General features: G+C 40.3%; 1 protein-coding gene across 1 annotated transcript in view; it reads right to left on the bottom strand.

The window, feature by feature from the left end:
* LOC122558863 (sodium-coupled neutral amino acid transporter 3) overlaps positions 1–17,140 on the bottom strand; it is a 137,671-nt gene that overhangs the window by 89,475 nt on the left and 31,056 nt on the right. The window contains exons 2-3 of the mRNA XM_043707722.2: positions 3,671–3,810; positions 123–210 (exon numbers count right to left, since the gene is read on the bottom strand). Coding sequence (XP_043563657.2) covers positions 123–210; positions 3,671–3,780 — 198 coding nt within the window. The 5' untranslated portion in view covers positions 3,781–3,810. The remainder of the gene's footprint in view (positions 1–122; positions 211–3,670; positions 3,811–17,140) is intronic.

Below are 17,140 nucleotides of genomic sequence, written 5' to 3'. Positions count from 1 at the left end.
TAATTCTCATAATTGTCAACCATTCACTCAAGGGGCTAAGTTCTGCTCCGAATCCAATTGACTAAATTTAGCACCTTCCCCAATTGACAATGTTTTCTTCACAAAATATCAAAAAAACTCACATCTGTGAAGCGAGTAGGTTTCTTCTCAGCATCTGAGTGAGGCAAGAATTCATCGCACTCTGCCGAGTTTCCTTCATTATCTTCGTACCTACAGGTTGGATGGAGAGAAAAGAGATTGAAATAAATGTGCATAAATGTCAAGATGTGGGTGGACAAAGTCAGAAGTCACACCACACCAGGTTATAGTCCAACAGATTTATTTTGTAATCACATGTTTTTGGAGCGCTACTCTTTCATCAGGTGAAGTGACCTGATGAAGGAACAGCTTTCTGAAAGTTTGTCATTTCAAATAAGCCTGGTGGACTTTAACCTGGTGTTGTGTGACTTCTGATTTCATAAATGTCAAGTATCTGCAATTATTATGTAATTGTATCTTTATCTCACATGTCCATGTAATGGAGGGTCTATCTGACTATTGATTTCAAAGAGTAGAAGTCGCAAATAAATCAAATCAGAGATTTACTTGTGGCAATTTATTTTCTTCATTCAAGGGATGTGAGACCATTTGGGTGGGCTAGCATTTATTATTCATCCAGTTTACCTGGAGAAGGTGGCAGTGAGCACAGCCTATGACTTTCCTCTTCGCTCTGAAAAGTGCAAGTGTTAAAGTCATTGAGCAAGAAGACACAGGCTCGCGCTAGTGCTCTGGGAACATGAGTTCAAATCTCATCATGGCTGCTGGTGAGACGTAAAATTCACCTCAGTACTGGATTCATAAAGCTACCTTTGATTACTGTAAATACCCGAGTGATTCCCAAATGTCCTTTAGGAAGGATAATACACTATCCTTACCTAGTCTGGCCTATATGCAACTCCAGAGCTGAAGCAATGTGACTGATTCTTAAATCCCATGATCTCACTGAATGGTGGAACGACTCAAGGGGCTAAATGGCCTACTCCTGTTGGGAAATTAGCAGTTGGTGGCAGGAAGAGATACCTAAGTAGTCATTAACTAGGATAGGAAGGCACAAAAATATGTTAGGGGTTCCTATGCTGGTGCCCAACTGTATAATTTGAGAGGTAATATATTTTGAGTCAGGGCTGAGGGTTTTTAAATTGCGAGAATCAAAATTAAAAGCATTCCAGAACTGAACACTCCAATTTTTTTTCCCATGCCTTTTATACGTTACTCATATCTTGGAGTGGGAGGGCTGCACCAATAACTTAAATATTCTAAGTCAAATGAACAGAAACAGAATCAATTCCTTTTAAAAGTGAGTTTGTGAGGATGCGACAAGCATGATTTTTCTGAGGGAACAGGAATAAATGCTAATGTAAAGAACTTAAAAATACAGCAACAAAATCCACTGATATGCCAATTAAAGCTCTGGCTCATTTACTGCATTACAATAATACTTTCCAAAATAAGTACGCCAAAGGATTTTCTGGTGGCAAAGCAACAAAAATGTAATTCTCAAGAAGGAAATGGAAATGTCTGCTGTGTTCCACTGTTACTTGATGCTTTCAGAACTGAGCCAGGGGAATTCACTTGCTCCTAAACCAAATGATTCTAAGGAAATAAATCCTCAAAGCCCAGTGGAGCAGAGATGTTCATAGTTAAGTGATCTCAGTTACAGATCATAATATAATGACAAGGCCTACATACATCAGAGGCTGACTGAGGCATAGCAATACACTAAGGACTCTAATACAGACAGTCTAATTACTACTCATTACTTACTCATCTGAGAACAATGTTCCAGTGTTTAAAGGGTAGTAATAACTCTGGGCAGGGAACGGGTGAGGAGAGGGCAGAATGCCCCTTTCGTTCCTCTTGGTGACATGTCAGGCCCACATGCCTGAAAGACTGGAACTGGTGCCAGCTCATCATATCAAGACTGGGACAAATTCGAGCAGCTTGGAGCCATACCTGGGTAATGAGGTTAGGTCAGTGCTGGGGGTGGGTCAGATTGTCTCAAGGAGACAAGGTAGAGAACAGAGCGCAGGGGTAGCAATGCCACATAGTCCTCCTCTGGAGTGTGGAGATGATTTCTTCTCCACGGAGATAACTGATTGCATTCACTGTGTCCTCTTTGAGGCATGCCCCTGTCAGGATTTCAGTTGACAGGACGCAGTAATGAGGCTTCCTCCTGATTCAGGCAGTCACTGATGACGGCGAAGGGATGGTAAATATTGCAGCGGAGAAAGAATGGGAAGCGAACAGTGCATAGTAACTTTAATCTCAGAGCCCATTCGTTTCTGCTTGGGTTAACTTGTAATCTAAATCACTGAGTTAAAAAAAAACTTGAGCCTATCTTGACTGCACACCATGTTACTAGAACTTTCAAGGATCTAACCAGCAGAGTTGAGAAGGGGATGTGGTTTATTTGGAAGCTTCGTGTATGAGATGAGTGTGTACTTTTAAGCACACAGGGTTGGGTGTAGAGGACTGACTTGGATAGAGAACTGGTTGGCAAACAGGAAACAAAGAGTAGGAATAGTCAGGGTCTTTTTCCAACTGCAGGAAGTAACTAGTCGGGTACCACAGGGAGCAATGCTTGGGCCCCAGCTATTCACAATATGTAATGACATGCATATAATACAATAAATTAATGATTTAGATGAGCAAACTAAAATGTAAATCGGAATGTAATATCTCCAATTTTCTAGATGACCCAAAGCTGGATGGATGGATGAGCAGTGAAGAGGGTGCAGATCTAAGGAACACTACAAACAGAATGCAGCAACAGTTTCCCAGTCTGATTACTGGGTTAGCAGAACTGATGTATGAAAAGGGACTGGATCAGTTAGAGCTCTACTCTCTTGAGTTTAGAAAATGAAACGGATTTCTTAGAAATCTATAAACTTCTAACAAGACAAGACAGGGTTAAAGCAGGAAGGTGGTTCTCAATAACCAAACCATGGGATATGGTGTAATCCTCATTTAGGACTGAAGTCAGGAGAAATTCATACAGTGAGAATTCTCTGCCACAGAAAACGGTTGAGGCCAAATAATGAATGTTTTCAAGAAAGAGTCAGGTATTGTTCTTAGGATTAAAGGTGTCAAAGGGTATGGGGAGAAAGCAGGAACAGGGTACTAAGTTGGATGATCAACCTTGATTGTACTGAATGGTGCAGCAGGCTCGATGGGCCGAATGGTCAACTCCTGCTCCTGTTATCTATTTTTCTTCCTCAGGGTTTTTGTGCTGACATTACAACATGAAGTACCTTTGCTTAGCTTAGGCTGCCAACACCAATGCGTGCCTCTCTCAACTGGAAGAGTAACGTGGGATGAAGGGCAGTGAGGTGGGTCATTCCACGGTGTCACCCTGCTCTCTAGATGGGGGTTTCATCCTGGGCTGGAGTAGCCTCTGTAGTTGCTCACCTTCCATTTGATTGGGAACAAACTTAACCCTCAGCCAAGCAGCTGCTTGACATGGTGAGAGCCAGAAAAAACAATGAGTGGAGACAATTATTTGGGCTACACGACCATTATGCTGGTATAATAACCATTCACATGTCTCATCACCAGCAATAAAGAACATCTAGAATCTATTGTAAAATAACAGATCTATTTGAGATACGAACTTTCAGTTGCCATCACTTACCTGTCCTCCTCAGATTGTATTTTGATCGGTACAGTCAGATCTTCCACATGATTGCCATTTGGAATAATTTCCACCATTTCGGCCTCTTTGGCTACCTGAACACACTCCATGTTCCACTTGTTGTCAGAAAATTGCCTTTACTACAAATACAAAACAAAAAATAGTTTTTACTTAACACTGATGGGCCAAATTTTGATCTCAGCAGCAAAACAGATGGTACCAGATACATTTTAGACTTTTTGCCCACTATTGTTTTATACTGAAACTTTTAAAGCCATTTCTGTGCAGCACCTTCTAAACACTACCAGAAACCTTAGTGTGAGAGCCAGTAACTGTCTAACACGGTCACTGATCATCTTAAAGAACTACTACTGAGCAGCTCTGAAGCTGGAAGTATTAATTAAAAGTGAATTAAATGTCAGATCAGGTACAGGGAGCAAAGTAGAAAGAGAGAAACAAAGAATTAGGAGTAACAGAAATAAGATAGAAATAAAGAAAAGGTTTCTACTTCGTTTTGACATTTTAAAACTTCAAAAAGAATTGCATTACAAAGGGACAAGCCCTCAAATTTGTAAAAGTTATAAGTTTCCAAGTCAGAGAGGTTGTTTGCTCATACCACACCATTATAAAAATTCCTTACACTGGAATGGCCAAACACTAACTCTTTTGGCCAATTTACTGGATATCCATTACATAAATAAAATGCCATCATGCTGTTCCAAGTGTTTCAATGTCATCGTTTGATCAGCTAGCAGTGTAATGAAGATTCTGAAGAGCAGGAAATTCAGGCAGTAACTTCCTGACTTCCATATTTAACTGGACACCTGCAATCTTCAAAGGTTGCTGTCCAATTCCGAGTTTAATAGCAATAAACGCTGAAACCTTATTATTTTAAAATCCCGGCTCTTACTTTCTCAACCTTTTCAGGCTTCCTATAAGATTATAAGACAAAGGAGCAGAAGGAGACCTTCAGCCCATCGTGTCTGCTCTGCCATTCAATGACATCATAATTGATCTGATAGTCTTCAACTCCATTTTCCAGCTTGATTCCCTTACTGATTACAAACATGTACATCTCAGCAGTGAATATAATGGTCCAGCCTCTACAGTCCTCCGCAGTAAAGAATTCCACAGATTCACTGCTCTCTGAGAGAAGAAATTCCTCCTCATCCCTGTCAGAATTGGGCGACCCCTCACTCTGAGATTATCCTCTCTGGTCCTAGACACTTCCACAAGGAAAGACAACCTTTCCGCTTCTAACCTATCAATACCCCTAAGAACCTTGTATGTTTCAATTAGGTCACCTCTCATTCTTCAAACTCTCCTCCATAGCTGGGATTAACCTAATGAACCTTCTCTGGACTGCCTCCAATGTATTTCTTTCCTTAGCTAAAAGGACCAAAACTGTTCACTGTATTCTAGGTTTGAGCTGACCAATTCCTCGTATTGGTCTAACCAATGCTGATTTTCATATTGAAATAAAATTCAATATTCCATTTATCATCTCAATTCCTTGCTGAACTGATATGATTTTTGGTGTTAACGCACGAGGACCCCTAAACTCCTCCATGTTGAAGCTTTCCGCAGTCTTTCCTATTTAAATAATATTCAGCCCTCCTATTGTTCCTGCTAAAGTGCATAATCTCACATTTCCCATATATCCTATCTGACAAGTCTTTTTCCACTCACTAAATCTGTCAATAATGCTCTGTAGACTTTTAGTGCCGTCTTCACAACTTGTCTTCCTAACTATTTTTGTATTATACACAACTTAATTGTAATACATTCATACTCCTCATCCAAGTTATTAATACGTATTGTAAATAATTGTGATACCAGCACTGATCCCTGTGGCACTCCATTAGTTACAGGTTGCCACTCTGAAAATGCAAACCTTACCCAAGTCTCTCTCTTCTGTTAATTTGCTAGTGCTCAATCCATGTCTTAATATTACCCTCAACACCATGGGCTTTTACCTTCATATGTCACACACTGTTTACTTTCACAATCGGGACAAAAGTTAATGATAAATAATCCGTTAGGATAGTTTCAAACAGAGCTAGAAAGGGACAATGGGGGAAGGAAGTGCAATTGTCGGAGTTTGAGGCTATTTAGATTCCACATAATACTATTGAAAGTACAATCAGCAGGTAATACTCATTGGATTTAGTCTAGATCAGTGACCATCACTCCCTCACTGCAATTGTCTGCATCATTGAGATCATGCTTAAACTCTAAAATTATCTCTGACAGAACATTCCTAAACGATAAAAAGACGAGAAAGGAAATAAAGTCATTCAATAAGATCATGGATGACATGACAATCCTCAACTCCATCTTCCTGCCTTTTCCTCAAATTCCTTGATTCCCCAACTGCATAAAAATCCCAACCTTGAGTATATTTAACAGGACAGCCTTGACTGCCTTCTGCAAGTTGGATAGATAAAAAAAAACAGATAGATAGATGGATGAACGGATAGATAGATAGGCAGGCAGACAGACATGTAGAAACAGGTGAACCTTGAAAAGTAGACAGGAGAAGCTGAGATAAAGCACTAGGTAAGTACATGTGAATCGAAATATTTGTTCTTTTAGAGGATAAATGAGGAGGTGGACCCTGACATTGGTTTGTCACGTGGTTAACTATCCTATGCACACCAGGCTAGCACGAAGCATTTCTAGTGGCGATCTATCATCTGCATTTTGATGGTGTGGGATCTTGCTGACTTTGATACTGGAAACCTTGAACAGTGCATCAATAATTTCTCAAAACTTATGGCAGGCATGTGAAACACCCTAGCAGCAACACAAATTCAGAAAACTGTCCCTAAATTGCTGAATACTGGATATCGAGATTGTTTGCAAATAATGTCACAGTGTATCAAATAAGGTTCCTCTCCTCCCTTCCCCGAACCCAAACAAAACCATCACATTTTCTTTAATAATATACGTGTCACTTTCACAAACTACAGAGGAGTTGCTCAACAATATCAGTTATGCATCTGACTTTGATCAAGAGAGGTTGGTCAGTAGCATAGGAGGACATATGCTACGGGCTGAGACTCATCTGTCTTCAACGGTATTCTAACCAATACCTGTTTGGCCATTGAGCAAAAGTCTTCATGAACTCCAACATGTGTTGAGATATACTCAGTTCAGAATTGCTGCTCTTGGCAACAAGTTGATATATCACTCTCCCATGATAGTAAGAGGATCTTACTCTGCACAAAGCTTGCATCTGTGCATTTAAGGAATTCCTCAGTTCAAAAAAATTACCTTTCCAACAGATTAACCAAATGTTTTCAGTTGCAGTTCCTCTCTATTTCATACAAGAATTTAGATTGAGACAGAGTAGCTACTCACTGTACTTATATGTCAGGAATTGTTATGATTCCAGCTTGTGCTAATAATAATCACCACCACACAGAGTGAAACTTGGCTGCATGAGCTATAAGCTTTACTTTTGCAATTTGTTTACTGTGGTGGGCAGTTACTGACAATATACAGAGGCCATCAATGTAGAGCTAACAAAGGGAGATCAAAGTTTATTTCAAAAGGAAAAGAAACACGAACTTTGTTACATTGTCCAAAAACTACTGAAATGGGTTATAGAGTCATAGAGATGTACAGCATGGAAAGAGACCCTTCGGTCCAACCTGTCCATGCCGACCAGATATCCCAACCCAATCTAGTCCCACGTACCAGAATCTGGCCCATATCCCTCCAAACCCTTCCTATTCATTTACCCATCTAAATGCCTCTTAAATGTTGCAATTGTACCAGTCTCCACCACTTCGTCTGGCAGCTCATTCCATACACGCACCACCCACTGTGTGAAAAGGTTGCCCCGTAGGTCTCTTTTATATCTTTCCCCTCACAACCTAAATCTATGCCCTCTAGTTCTGGACTCCCCGACCCCAGGGAAAAGACCTTGCCTATTTACCCTATCCATGCCCCCCATAATTTTGTAAACCTCTATAAGGTCACCCCTCAGCCTCTGACGCTCTAGGGAAAACAGCCACAGCCTGTTCAGCCTCCCTATATCTCAAATCCTCCAACCCTGGCAGCATCCTTGTAACTCTTTTCTGAACTCTTTCAAGTTTCACAACATCTTTCCAATAGGAAGGAGACCAGAATTGCACATAATATTCCAACAGTGGCCTAACCAATGTCCTGTACAGCCGCAACATGACCTCCCAACTCCTGTACTCAATACTCTGACCAATAAAGGAAAGCATACCAAACGCCTTCTTCACTATCCTATCTACATGCAACTCCACTTTCAAGGAGCTATGAACCTGTACTCCAAGGTCTCTTTGTTCAGCAACACTCCCTAGGACCTTACCATTAAGTATATAAGTCCTGCTAAGATTTGCTTTCCCAAAATGCAGCACCTCGCATTTATCTGAATTAAACTCCATCTGCCACTTCTCTGCCCACTGGCCCATCTGGTCAAGATCCTGTTGTAATCTGAGGTCACCCTCTTCACTGTCCACTACACCTCCAATTTTGGTGTCATCTGCAAACTTACTAACTGTACCTCTTATGCTTGCATCCAAATCATTTATGTAAATGATAAAAAGTAGAGGACCCAGCACCGATTCTTGTAGCACTCCACTGGTCATAGGCCTCCAGTCTGAAAAACAACCCTTCACCACCACCCTCTGTCTTCTACTTTTGAGCCAGTTCTGCATCCAAATGGCTAGTTTTCCCTGTATTCTGTGAGATCTAACCTTGTAATCAGTCTCCCATGGGGAACCTTGTCGAACGCCTTACTGAAGTCCATATAGATCACATCTACTGCTCTGCCCTCATCAATCTTCTTTGTTACTTCCTCAAAAAACTCAACCAAGTTTGTGAGACATGATTTCCCATGCAAAAAGCCATGTTGACTATCCCTAATCAGTCCTTGCCTTTCCAAATACATGTATATCCTGTCCCTCAGGATTCTCTCCAACAACTTGCCCATCGCCGACGTCAGGCTTTACAAAATTAAATATACAAAAGCAAAATACTGCAAATGCTGGAATCTGATATTTAAAAAGAGACAAATGATGTTGGTAATACTCAGCAGGATCAGCAACAACTGTAGGGAGGAATAAAGTTAGCATTTCAGCTTGATGATCTTTCATATGTACTGGGAACAGGTAGAGATGGAGCTAACAACAGCACAAGGAGCAGCACACACATCCATTAATGAAGTCAGAAATCACCCAACACCAGGTTATAGTCCAACAGGTTTATTTGAAATCACAAGCTTTCGTAACACTGATGAAGGAACAATGCTCCAAAAGCTTGTGATTTCAAATAGACATTAAATGGCACTATTGTAAATCTATGAGAACAGTGTTGTTTTATGATGAAACCATACAATAGCACATATTCAACTTGGACTGCAGAGGTTTAAGAAGGCAGCTCATCACCACTTTCTCGAGGGCAACTAGGGACAAGCAACAAATGCTGGCCCAGCCAACGACGCCCACATCTTACAAGTGAATAAAATTTAACATACTAACTTTCCAGGCTTTACTGACTCTTACGGCCTCATAATGAGCTGCCAGCCATTTATCATTTTTATGCTTTGTGATACGTTTTGAATAGAATGGAATGAGATGTAAATAGGATTTGTATGCATCATTCACAGCTGTTATATTTACCTCTAACTCTTTTTTTGATTTTCAGCATACAGTACTTTTAAAAATTGTATTTATGTTATGAAGTTTATATGTTAAACAAGCTTTCAGGAGTAAATGCTGGAAATAAATAAGAGAAAATAAAAGGCAAGAGAAATATAATAAAACAGTTAAGCGCAGATATAAAGTAGATTTCTATTGGCAATACTTATGCCATTCATGCCTCCTTCACACATATCTTTTGTTTCTTTACTTGTCTCACTGCCATCTACTTTAATCCTTCTTTTATCATTCAAACTCTCCTGCCTTTCGCCATATGATAGATCTTCTTCATCATCTCAGCAGCTACTGCTAGATCAATGTAGCTCCCCTTTGTCATTTGTCAAGGTTTCAGAGTGGCAGCAGCATTTAAAGGAATCTGACCATTTGATTCCCGATAAGATAGGGAAATTCTTCAATTAATGTGATCAAATCATGGGGTAGTGGAGATTGCAAATGAACTTTGTGAGGTTGTAACCTGAAAGTTGATGAATCTCCAAGCCCTGATGAGTTTCACACTAAAGCATTGAAAGAGTTGTCTACAGAGATAATGGATGTCATGATTTGGAGGTGCCAGTGTTGGACCGGGGTGTACAAAATTAAAAATCACACAACACCAGGTTATAAGATGTGGGTGATTTGTGGGTGATGTATGTGTCCAAGTGTGGGTGACACATACACATACACACAGTTTCTCACAGATATTCATACCTTCCCGCACGCACACACACTCACATGCATGCAAACACACTCACATATAAGTTTGTGGGGTGAATTTGTACTTGCAGAATGACATTTTGTTTTGCTCAAAAACTGCTTGAATCCATTTAAGAGTCTGTAAATCCATTTCTAAAATTAGAATCAGTTTGAACATTGGGGTACAGACAGCCTCACACAGTGCACCTCACACTTTCAATGCATTATCTAGGCCAATATGGCACCTATTGTTAAAGTTCACTTGAGAATGCAACTTTAAGAAAGTTCTGGGATTTACATATGAAAGAACTGAAACCAACATGCCCATTCTAAAAGATGAGAGACTTAACAAACAATTTAGGTCGTTTTCAGTATATAATTTCAATTACATCACACTGTAAACTTTTGCTATGAATTCTGTGTCCTACGACCTTATACTCCACAATCACCTGATGAAGGAGCAGCGCTCCAAAAGCTAGTGCTTCCAAATAAAGCTGTTGGTTTATAAAATAATTGATGATAATCTTTCAAAATTTGGGGCAGCATGGTGGCTCAGTGGTTAGCATGCTGCCTCACAGCAACAGGGACCTGTCACCCTCAGACGACTGTCTGTGTGGAGTTTGCACGTCCTCTCCATGTCTGTGTGGGTTTCCTCCAGTTTACTCCCACACTCCAAAGATCGGCAGGTTAGGTTGATTGGCTATGCTAAATTAGACACAGTGTCCAGGGTGTGTAGGTTAGGAGGATTAGCCATGGGCGATGCAGAGTTACTGGGGTGGGCCTTGGTGGGATGCTCTTCTAAGGGTTAGTGTGAAATTGTTGGGCTGAATAGCCTGCTTCCACACTGTAAGAATTCTATGCAAATTCTATTAATTCTGCAATGGTGCTCACAGATTGGAAGGTTGGAAATTTATACCCACTGCTTAAGAAAGAAGGGATAGTGAAAACTTGTAAACTACAAACCCATCAGTCTGATGTCAGTAGTAGAGAAAATACTAGAATCTATTATAACAGATGTGATGCCTGAATATTTATAAATAATAGTCCAATTGAGCACGGTAAGAGAATGGCATGGAATATAATGTGAATAAGTGTGAGGTTCTCCATTCTGCTAGGGACAACAAAATGACAAAGTATTCTTAAATGGTGAGAGATTGGAAAGTGTTGCTGTCCAAAGGGACCTAAATGTTTTTTTCCCATAAAACACTGAAAGTTAGCTTGTAGGTGCAGCAAGCAGGTCAAAAGGAAATGTATGTTTTATTGCAAGATGATTCCTGAAGAAGGGCCTGTGCCCGAAACGTCGAATCTCCTGTTCCCTGGATGCTGCCTGACCTGCTGTGCTGTTCCAGCAATAAAGTTTCAACCTCAATTCAGATTTGAATACAGCAGCAAAGAAGTCTTGATTCAATTGTATAAAACATTGGTAAACCCACACTTAAGAGTCTTACAGACAGAAGCACAGAAGCAAACCTTCTGGTTCAACTCCACCATGCCGACCGGAATCCTGAACAAATCTAGTTCCATTTACCAGACCCCGGCCCATATCCCTCTAAACCCTTCCTATTCATATACCCATCCAGATGCCTTTTAAATGTTGTAATTGTACTAGCGTCCACCACTTCCTCTGGCAGCTCATTTCATAAAGGCACCACCCTCTGCATGGAAAAGTTGGTCATCAGGTCCCTTTTAAATCTCTCCTCTCTCACAATAAACCTATGCCCTCTAGTTTTGGACTTTGCTACCCTGGGAAAAAGACCAAGGATATTCATCCTATATCTGCCCCTCATGATTTTATAAACTTCTATTTCTCTCAGCCTCTGACACTCTTAGAAAAATAACCCCAACCTATTCAGCCTCTCCCTATAGCTCAAATCACTCCAACCCTGACAACATCCTTGTAAACCTTTTCTGAACCCTTTCAAATTTAACAGCATCTTTCCTATAGCAGGGAGACTGGAATTGAACAGAGTATTCCAAAAGTGGCCTAATCAATATCCAACATGACCTCCCAACTCCTATATTCAATGCACTGACCAGTAAAGGCAAGCGTACCAAATGCCTTCTTCACCACCCTGTCTACCTGTGACTCCACTTTCAAGGAACTATGAACCTGCATCTCAAGCTCTCTCTGTTTGGCAACACGTCCCAGGATCCTACTATTAAGTGTACATGTCCTGCCCTGATTCACTCTATCAAAATGCAGCACCTCACATCTATCTAAATTAAACTCCATCTGCCACTCCTTGTCCCATTTGCCCCTCTCATCAAGGTCCTGCTGTACTCTGGGATAACCTTCTTTGCTGTCCACACTGAGAGTAATGTGTGCAGTTCTGGTTCCCTTCCCTTCGGAAGGATACACTTGCCATAGAGAGACTGCAGCTAAGGTTCACCAGACTGATTCCTGGGTTGGTGGGACTGTTCTTTGTGGAGCAATTGAAGAGAGTAGATCTATATTCTGTGGAGTTTAGAAGAATGAGAGGTGATCTCATAGAAAGTTACAAAAATCTTAAAGACATATACAGGGTAGGTACAAGAAATATGTTTCCCCTGTTTGTGAGGTATAGACCCAGCGAACTCAATCTCAGGATATAGGACAAGCAATTTAAGCCTGAGGTGAGAAGGAATGTCTTCACTCAGAGGGTAGTGAATCTCCGAAAATCTCTGCTGCAGAGAGCAGTCAAAATTTTGTCATCAAGTAAGTTTAGGAAAGAAATTGATAGTTTGTTGTTTCTAACAGCTTCAAGGGATACGGGGATAACATGGGTATAGAGCATTGAGCCGGATGATCAGCCATGATGTAGTTTGGCAGAGCAGGTTTGATGGGCTGAATGGCCTACGTCTGCTCCTATGTTCCATTTCCAATTTTATCTCCCCCTTTGCCAGAATTTCCTGGATCAAATACAGCGAGGATTAAGGCACATTATTAACATCCCTACTAATAGTGCTCTCCATCTACCCATTGTGAGGTTTAGATTAGATTCTCTACAGTGTGGAAAGTGGTCCTTCGCCCCAACAAGTCCACACCGACCCTCTGAAGAGTAACCCACCCAGCCCCTTTTCCCACTGACTAATGCACCTAACACTATGGGAAATTTAGCATGGCCAATTCACCTGACCTGCACATCTTTGGATTGTCAGGAGTCCAAAGTGTCAGTAAGTAACTTGGTATGAACTCATTTTCCATTTTCCATCTGGTCCTACCTCCACAGCATTGTTATCGACATCTTAACACTTACAGAATCAACTATTGAAGTCTCAACTATCCCACCACTGTCAACCTGTGGTTCTTAATTCCCTCATGTGGTCATATCGTCATACAGCACAGAAACAGACCCTTTGATCCAAGCAGTCCATGCGAACATAATCCCAAACTAAACCTGCTCCTGGCCCTTTCCTCTCCAAACCTTTCCCATGCATGAACTTATCTGAATGTCTTTTAAACTTTGTAATTACACCCACATCCACCACTTCTTCAGGAAGTTTATTCCACATGCAAATCAACATCTGTGTAAAAAATTCCCCTCATGTCTTTTGGAAATCTCTCTCCTCTCACCTTAAAAAAAGTGCCCCCTAGTCTTGAAATTCCTCCATCCTAGGGAAAAGACACCTACCGTTAACTCTGCCTCTACCCTTCATTATTTTATAAACTTCTCAGATGTCACCTCTCCACCTCCTACACTCCAGTGAAAAAAGTCCCAGCCTATCCAGCCTTTCTTTATAACATGTACCGTCAATACCCAACATTGAAGGCATTGCTGTAACTAGCATCAGAATGGGGGAGAGGAGGTTTGGGGGGAAGGGGGTAGCTGGAAAATGAAGTAAAGAAAGTTTAAATGCAAATGTGCTACCAGCAGACTGCAAAGTAGCAATGGAGGAAGAGTTAGTAAAACCTACATCAAGTCTTTGTGAAGCTTGCTATCATTCCACAGCAAAATAATTAACAAAATACTTGAGGTCAAAGCTGCTTTCACTCAACAATGGCCTTTGTTGCATTCTTGTGCTTAATTTATGGATGTTGTGTTTGAGAATATAAATCATGAAATTGTTCAAACATGGTGAGACGGGGGAGTGGGAGAACTTCAATTCCATAGACAAAGAGTTCCTGATCTCAGCAACGCTATCACAAGGAGTAACAAGTCATGAGCCTAATTGTGTGATCCATTGCTTTGGAGCATGTATATTCCTCTCCAATGCATATTCCAAACATTTGCTAAAGGTTGATTTCAAAGCACTTTTCTGAAGATGTTTAAAACTTACCTGCATTCCCCTTTCCATTTTATCGCATCAGAAATGCGGAATAAAGCCAAGATACTTAAGCTGTTTCCTGAAACCATTACTCTACGTGTAGCCATCAGTTAGATGATTATTAAGTCAAAGATGACGCAAGATTAATGAAAGCAGCTCATAATGTTGACAAAAAGAGTTGGAAGCCTGACGATTATGAAGAAGTTAGAATTCAACAAGGGATGACTGAGAAATTGGTAAAAAGCAAGAAAAAATATGAGAGTAACCTAGTAAGCAATATAATAACAGACTGCAAAAGTTCCTTTTCATGTATAAAGTGGAAGAGATTAGTGAAAGTCAATGTGGAGACCATACATGCAATGACACTAGGAATTATAGTGGATTTGAGAACATTGCAAGCAAAGAAATATATTGTATCTGTTTTCATGGCAGAAAATACAAAAAAAATCAAAAAATTGTGATGATCACAAGTCTAGTGAAAATAAATACTACAACACAAATTAATCAGAATTGATTTAAAGAAATCCCTTGGACCAGGTGGTCTGCATCAACAACCATTGAACAACAAAAATATATGCTTTTATTGCTGCATCTTGCCTCTTTAAAGGAGAGTGGATACATCAATTTTGATATACCAGTGTTCCCTGGATTCTCGGACTCCCGCAAAATGGGAAGATCGCAAACATAACTTGTTATTCAAGAAAGGAGAGAGAGAGAAAAGGAGACATACAGCCTGGTATCAACAACACCATTTAGTATTGGGCATATGGTAACAGACCAGTTCGAGAACCATATAGCGGAGCAGTGTCAACACCAGTTTACAAAAGGTAATAAAAGCGAAATACTACACATGATGGAAATCTGAAACACAGAAAATACTGGAGAAACTCAGCTGGTTTGGCAGCTTCTGTGGAGAGAGAAAAACAGAGTTAACATTTCAAACCTGGTATGACTTTTTCTTCATGATGTGGAGGTGCCTATGTTGGACTGGGATGTGCAAAGTTAAAAATCACACAACACCAGGTTATAGTCCAACAGGTTTATTTGGAAGCACTAGCTTTTGGAGCACTGTTCCTTCAATCACCTGATGATGGAGCAGCGCTCCGAAAGTTAGTGCTTCCAAATAAACCTGTTGGACTATAATCTGGTGTTGTGTGATTTTTGAATTTTCTTCAGAACTTCATAATTACTGCCGGAATCACTGAAGCATTACTGTGCAGAAGGAGGTCATTCAGCCCATCATGCCCACACTACACTGGTTATGGACCAGGCCAAACCCCCTCAAAATATTTCAAAAAGATAGCCCAGACCCTAACTTCTCCAGATGTTTTAGGCAGACGTGTAAGTGGATAGCCCAGGAACGATGTAGTTGATCAAATCATTTGGCTTCAAGTAAAACAGAATTTATTTACACACCACCATGAGGAAACACAAACAAAAGAAAACAGAATTTAGAATAACAACGATTTGACCCGACATGATCTAATTTAACAAACGTCTGTTCCGATTTCTTGCAACTTCCCATAAACACACCCCTTGGCAAAAAGGTTAATTCAAACACAGGTTCTTACAGAAGAGAGGGAGAGACTGCAGAGAGGATTAGCTAGGAATCATTGGCTGAAACATGGAACCTCTTCGTTCCAAGCAGCTTCTCGGGGTTCCCAGGTAAAACTAAACCAAATGAGAAAAATCCTAGAACTGGGAGAACTGGCCACTCTCCCTTCATTGTACAGCTTTTTTCAAAAACCCTAAAAGCCCTTTTCCCTTATTGTTGCCTTAGGCAATATCTTTTAGCCGTAATCAAAGAGGCCCAATCCCAGACAAATCAAAACCTCTGCCTTTTATGACCTCTTTTGAAAAAGACCAAAGGCAACATAACCTTGTTAAAGGAGCAGCATTGTCACACTGTTAAAATAAGCATCATCGCCTTTCTCCTCATACATTCATCCAATGCCCCTTTAACCTGCCTCCGCCATAGTTCCAGGCACCACATTACATATCCTAACTACTCATAGAGTGAAAAATGTTTTTTACATATCACTCTTACTGCTTTTGCAGATCTCTTTAAATCTATGCTATTTTATTCTTAGTTTTTTGAAAATAGGGAGTATCTCCCTGTTCACCCTATCTAATCCACTCATTATTCAAAAAACTTCTATCAGATCACCTCAGCCTTCTCTTGTCTAAGGAGAATAATCCAAACTCATTCAATCTATCCTTATCACTGACTTTCTCATCCCTGAAATCATTCTTGGAAATCGCTTCTGCATTCTCTGCATTGCAAATGCATCATTCCTATAATGTGGCACAATACTCAAGATAATATATCTTGATAAGTAAATGATACCAGACTGAGAGTTAATAGCTGTCAGGAAAGACTGAAAAGACTAGAGCTAATTCTCAACAAAGGGCTCAAGGGGTTTTCTCGTAACCGTGTGAAATGTTTGATAGGATAGAGTATACTTTTCCAATTCTGTGGAAAACTAGATTTCATTAATATAAGGTCGTCACTAACAAGCTCAATAAGGAATTCAGCACAAACAGAGAGTCACAGAGTTATATAGCACAGAAGCAGTCCAACCAGTCTATGCCGACCATAATTCTAAACTAAACCAGTTCCATCTGCCTGTGCTTGACCCATATTCTTCCAAACATTTCTTATTCATGTACTAATTTAAATGTCTTTTAGACATTGTAACTGTACCCGCATCCACCACTTCCTCTGGAAGTTCATTCCACATAAAAACCACTCTGTGCAAAAGAAAAATGCCTCTCATGTCTTTTTTTTAAATCTGTCTCTTCTTGCTTTAAAAATATGTTCCCCAGTCTTGAAATCTCTCACTCCAGGGAAAAGACA

The sequence above is a fragment of the Chiloscyllium plagiosum genome, unplaced genomic scaffold (assembly GCF_037043375.1).
Source record: "Chiloscyllium plagiosum isolate Xiang-an unplaced genomic scaffold, Cpla_swu_hap1 HiC_scaffold_14, whole genome shotgun sequence".
NCBI lineage: Eukaryota > Metazoa > Chordata > Chondrichthyes > Orectolobiformes > Hemiscylliidae > Chiloscyllium > Chiloscyllium plagiosum.
The sequence above is the reverse complement of the archived record's forward strand: the minus strand, read 5'-3'. Positions and strand labels throughout refer to the sequence as shown.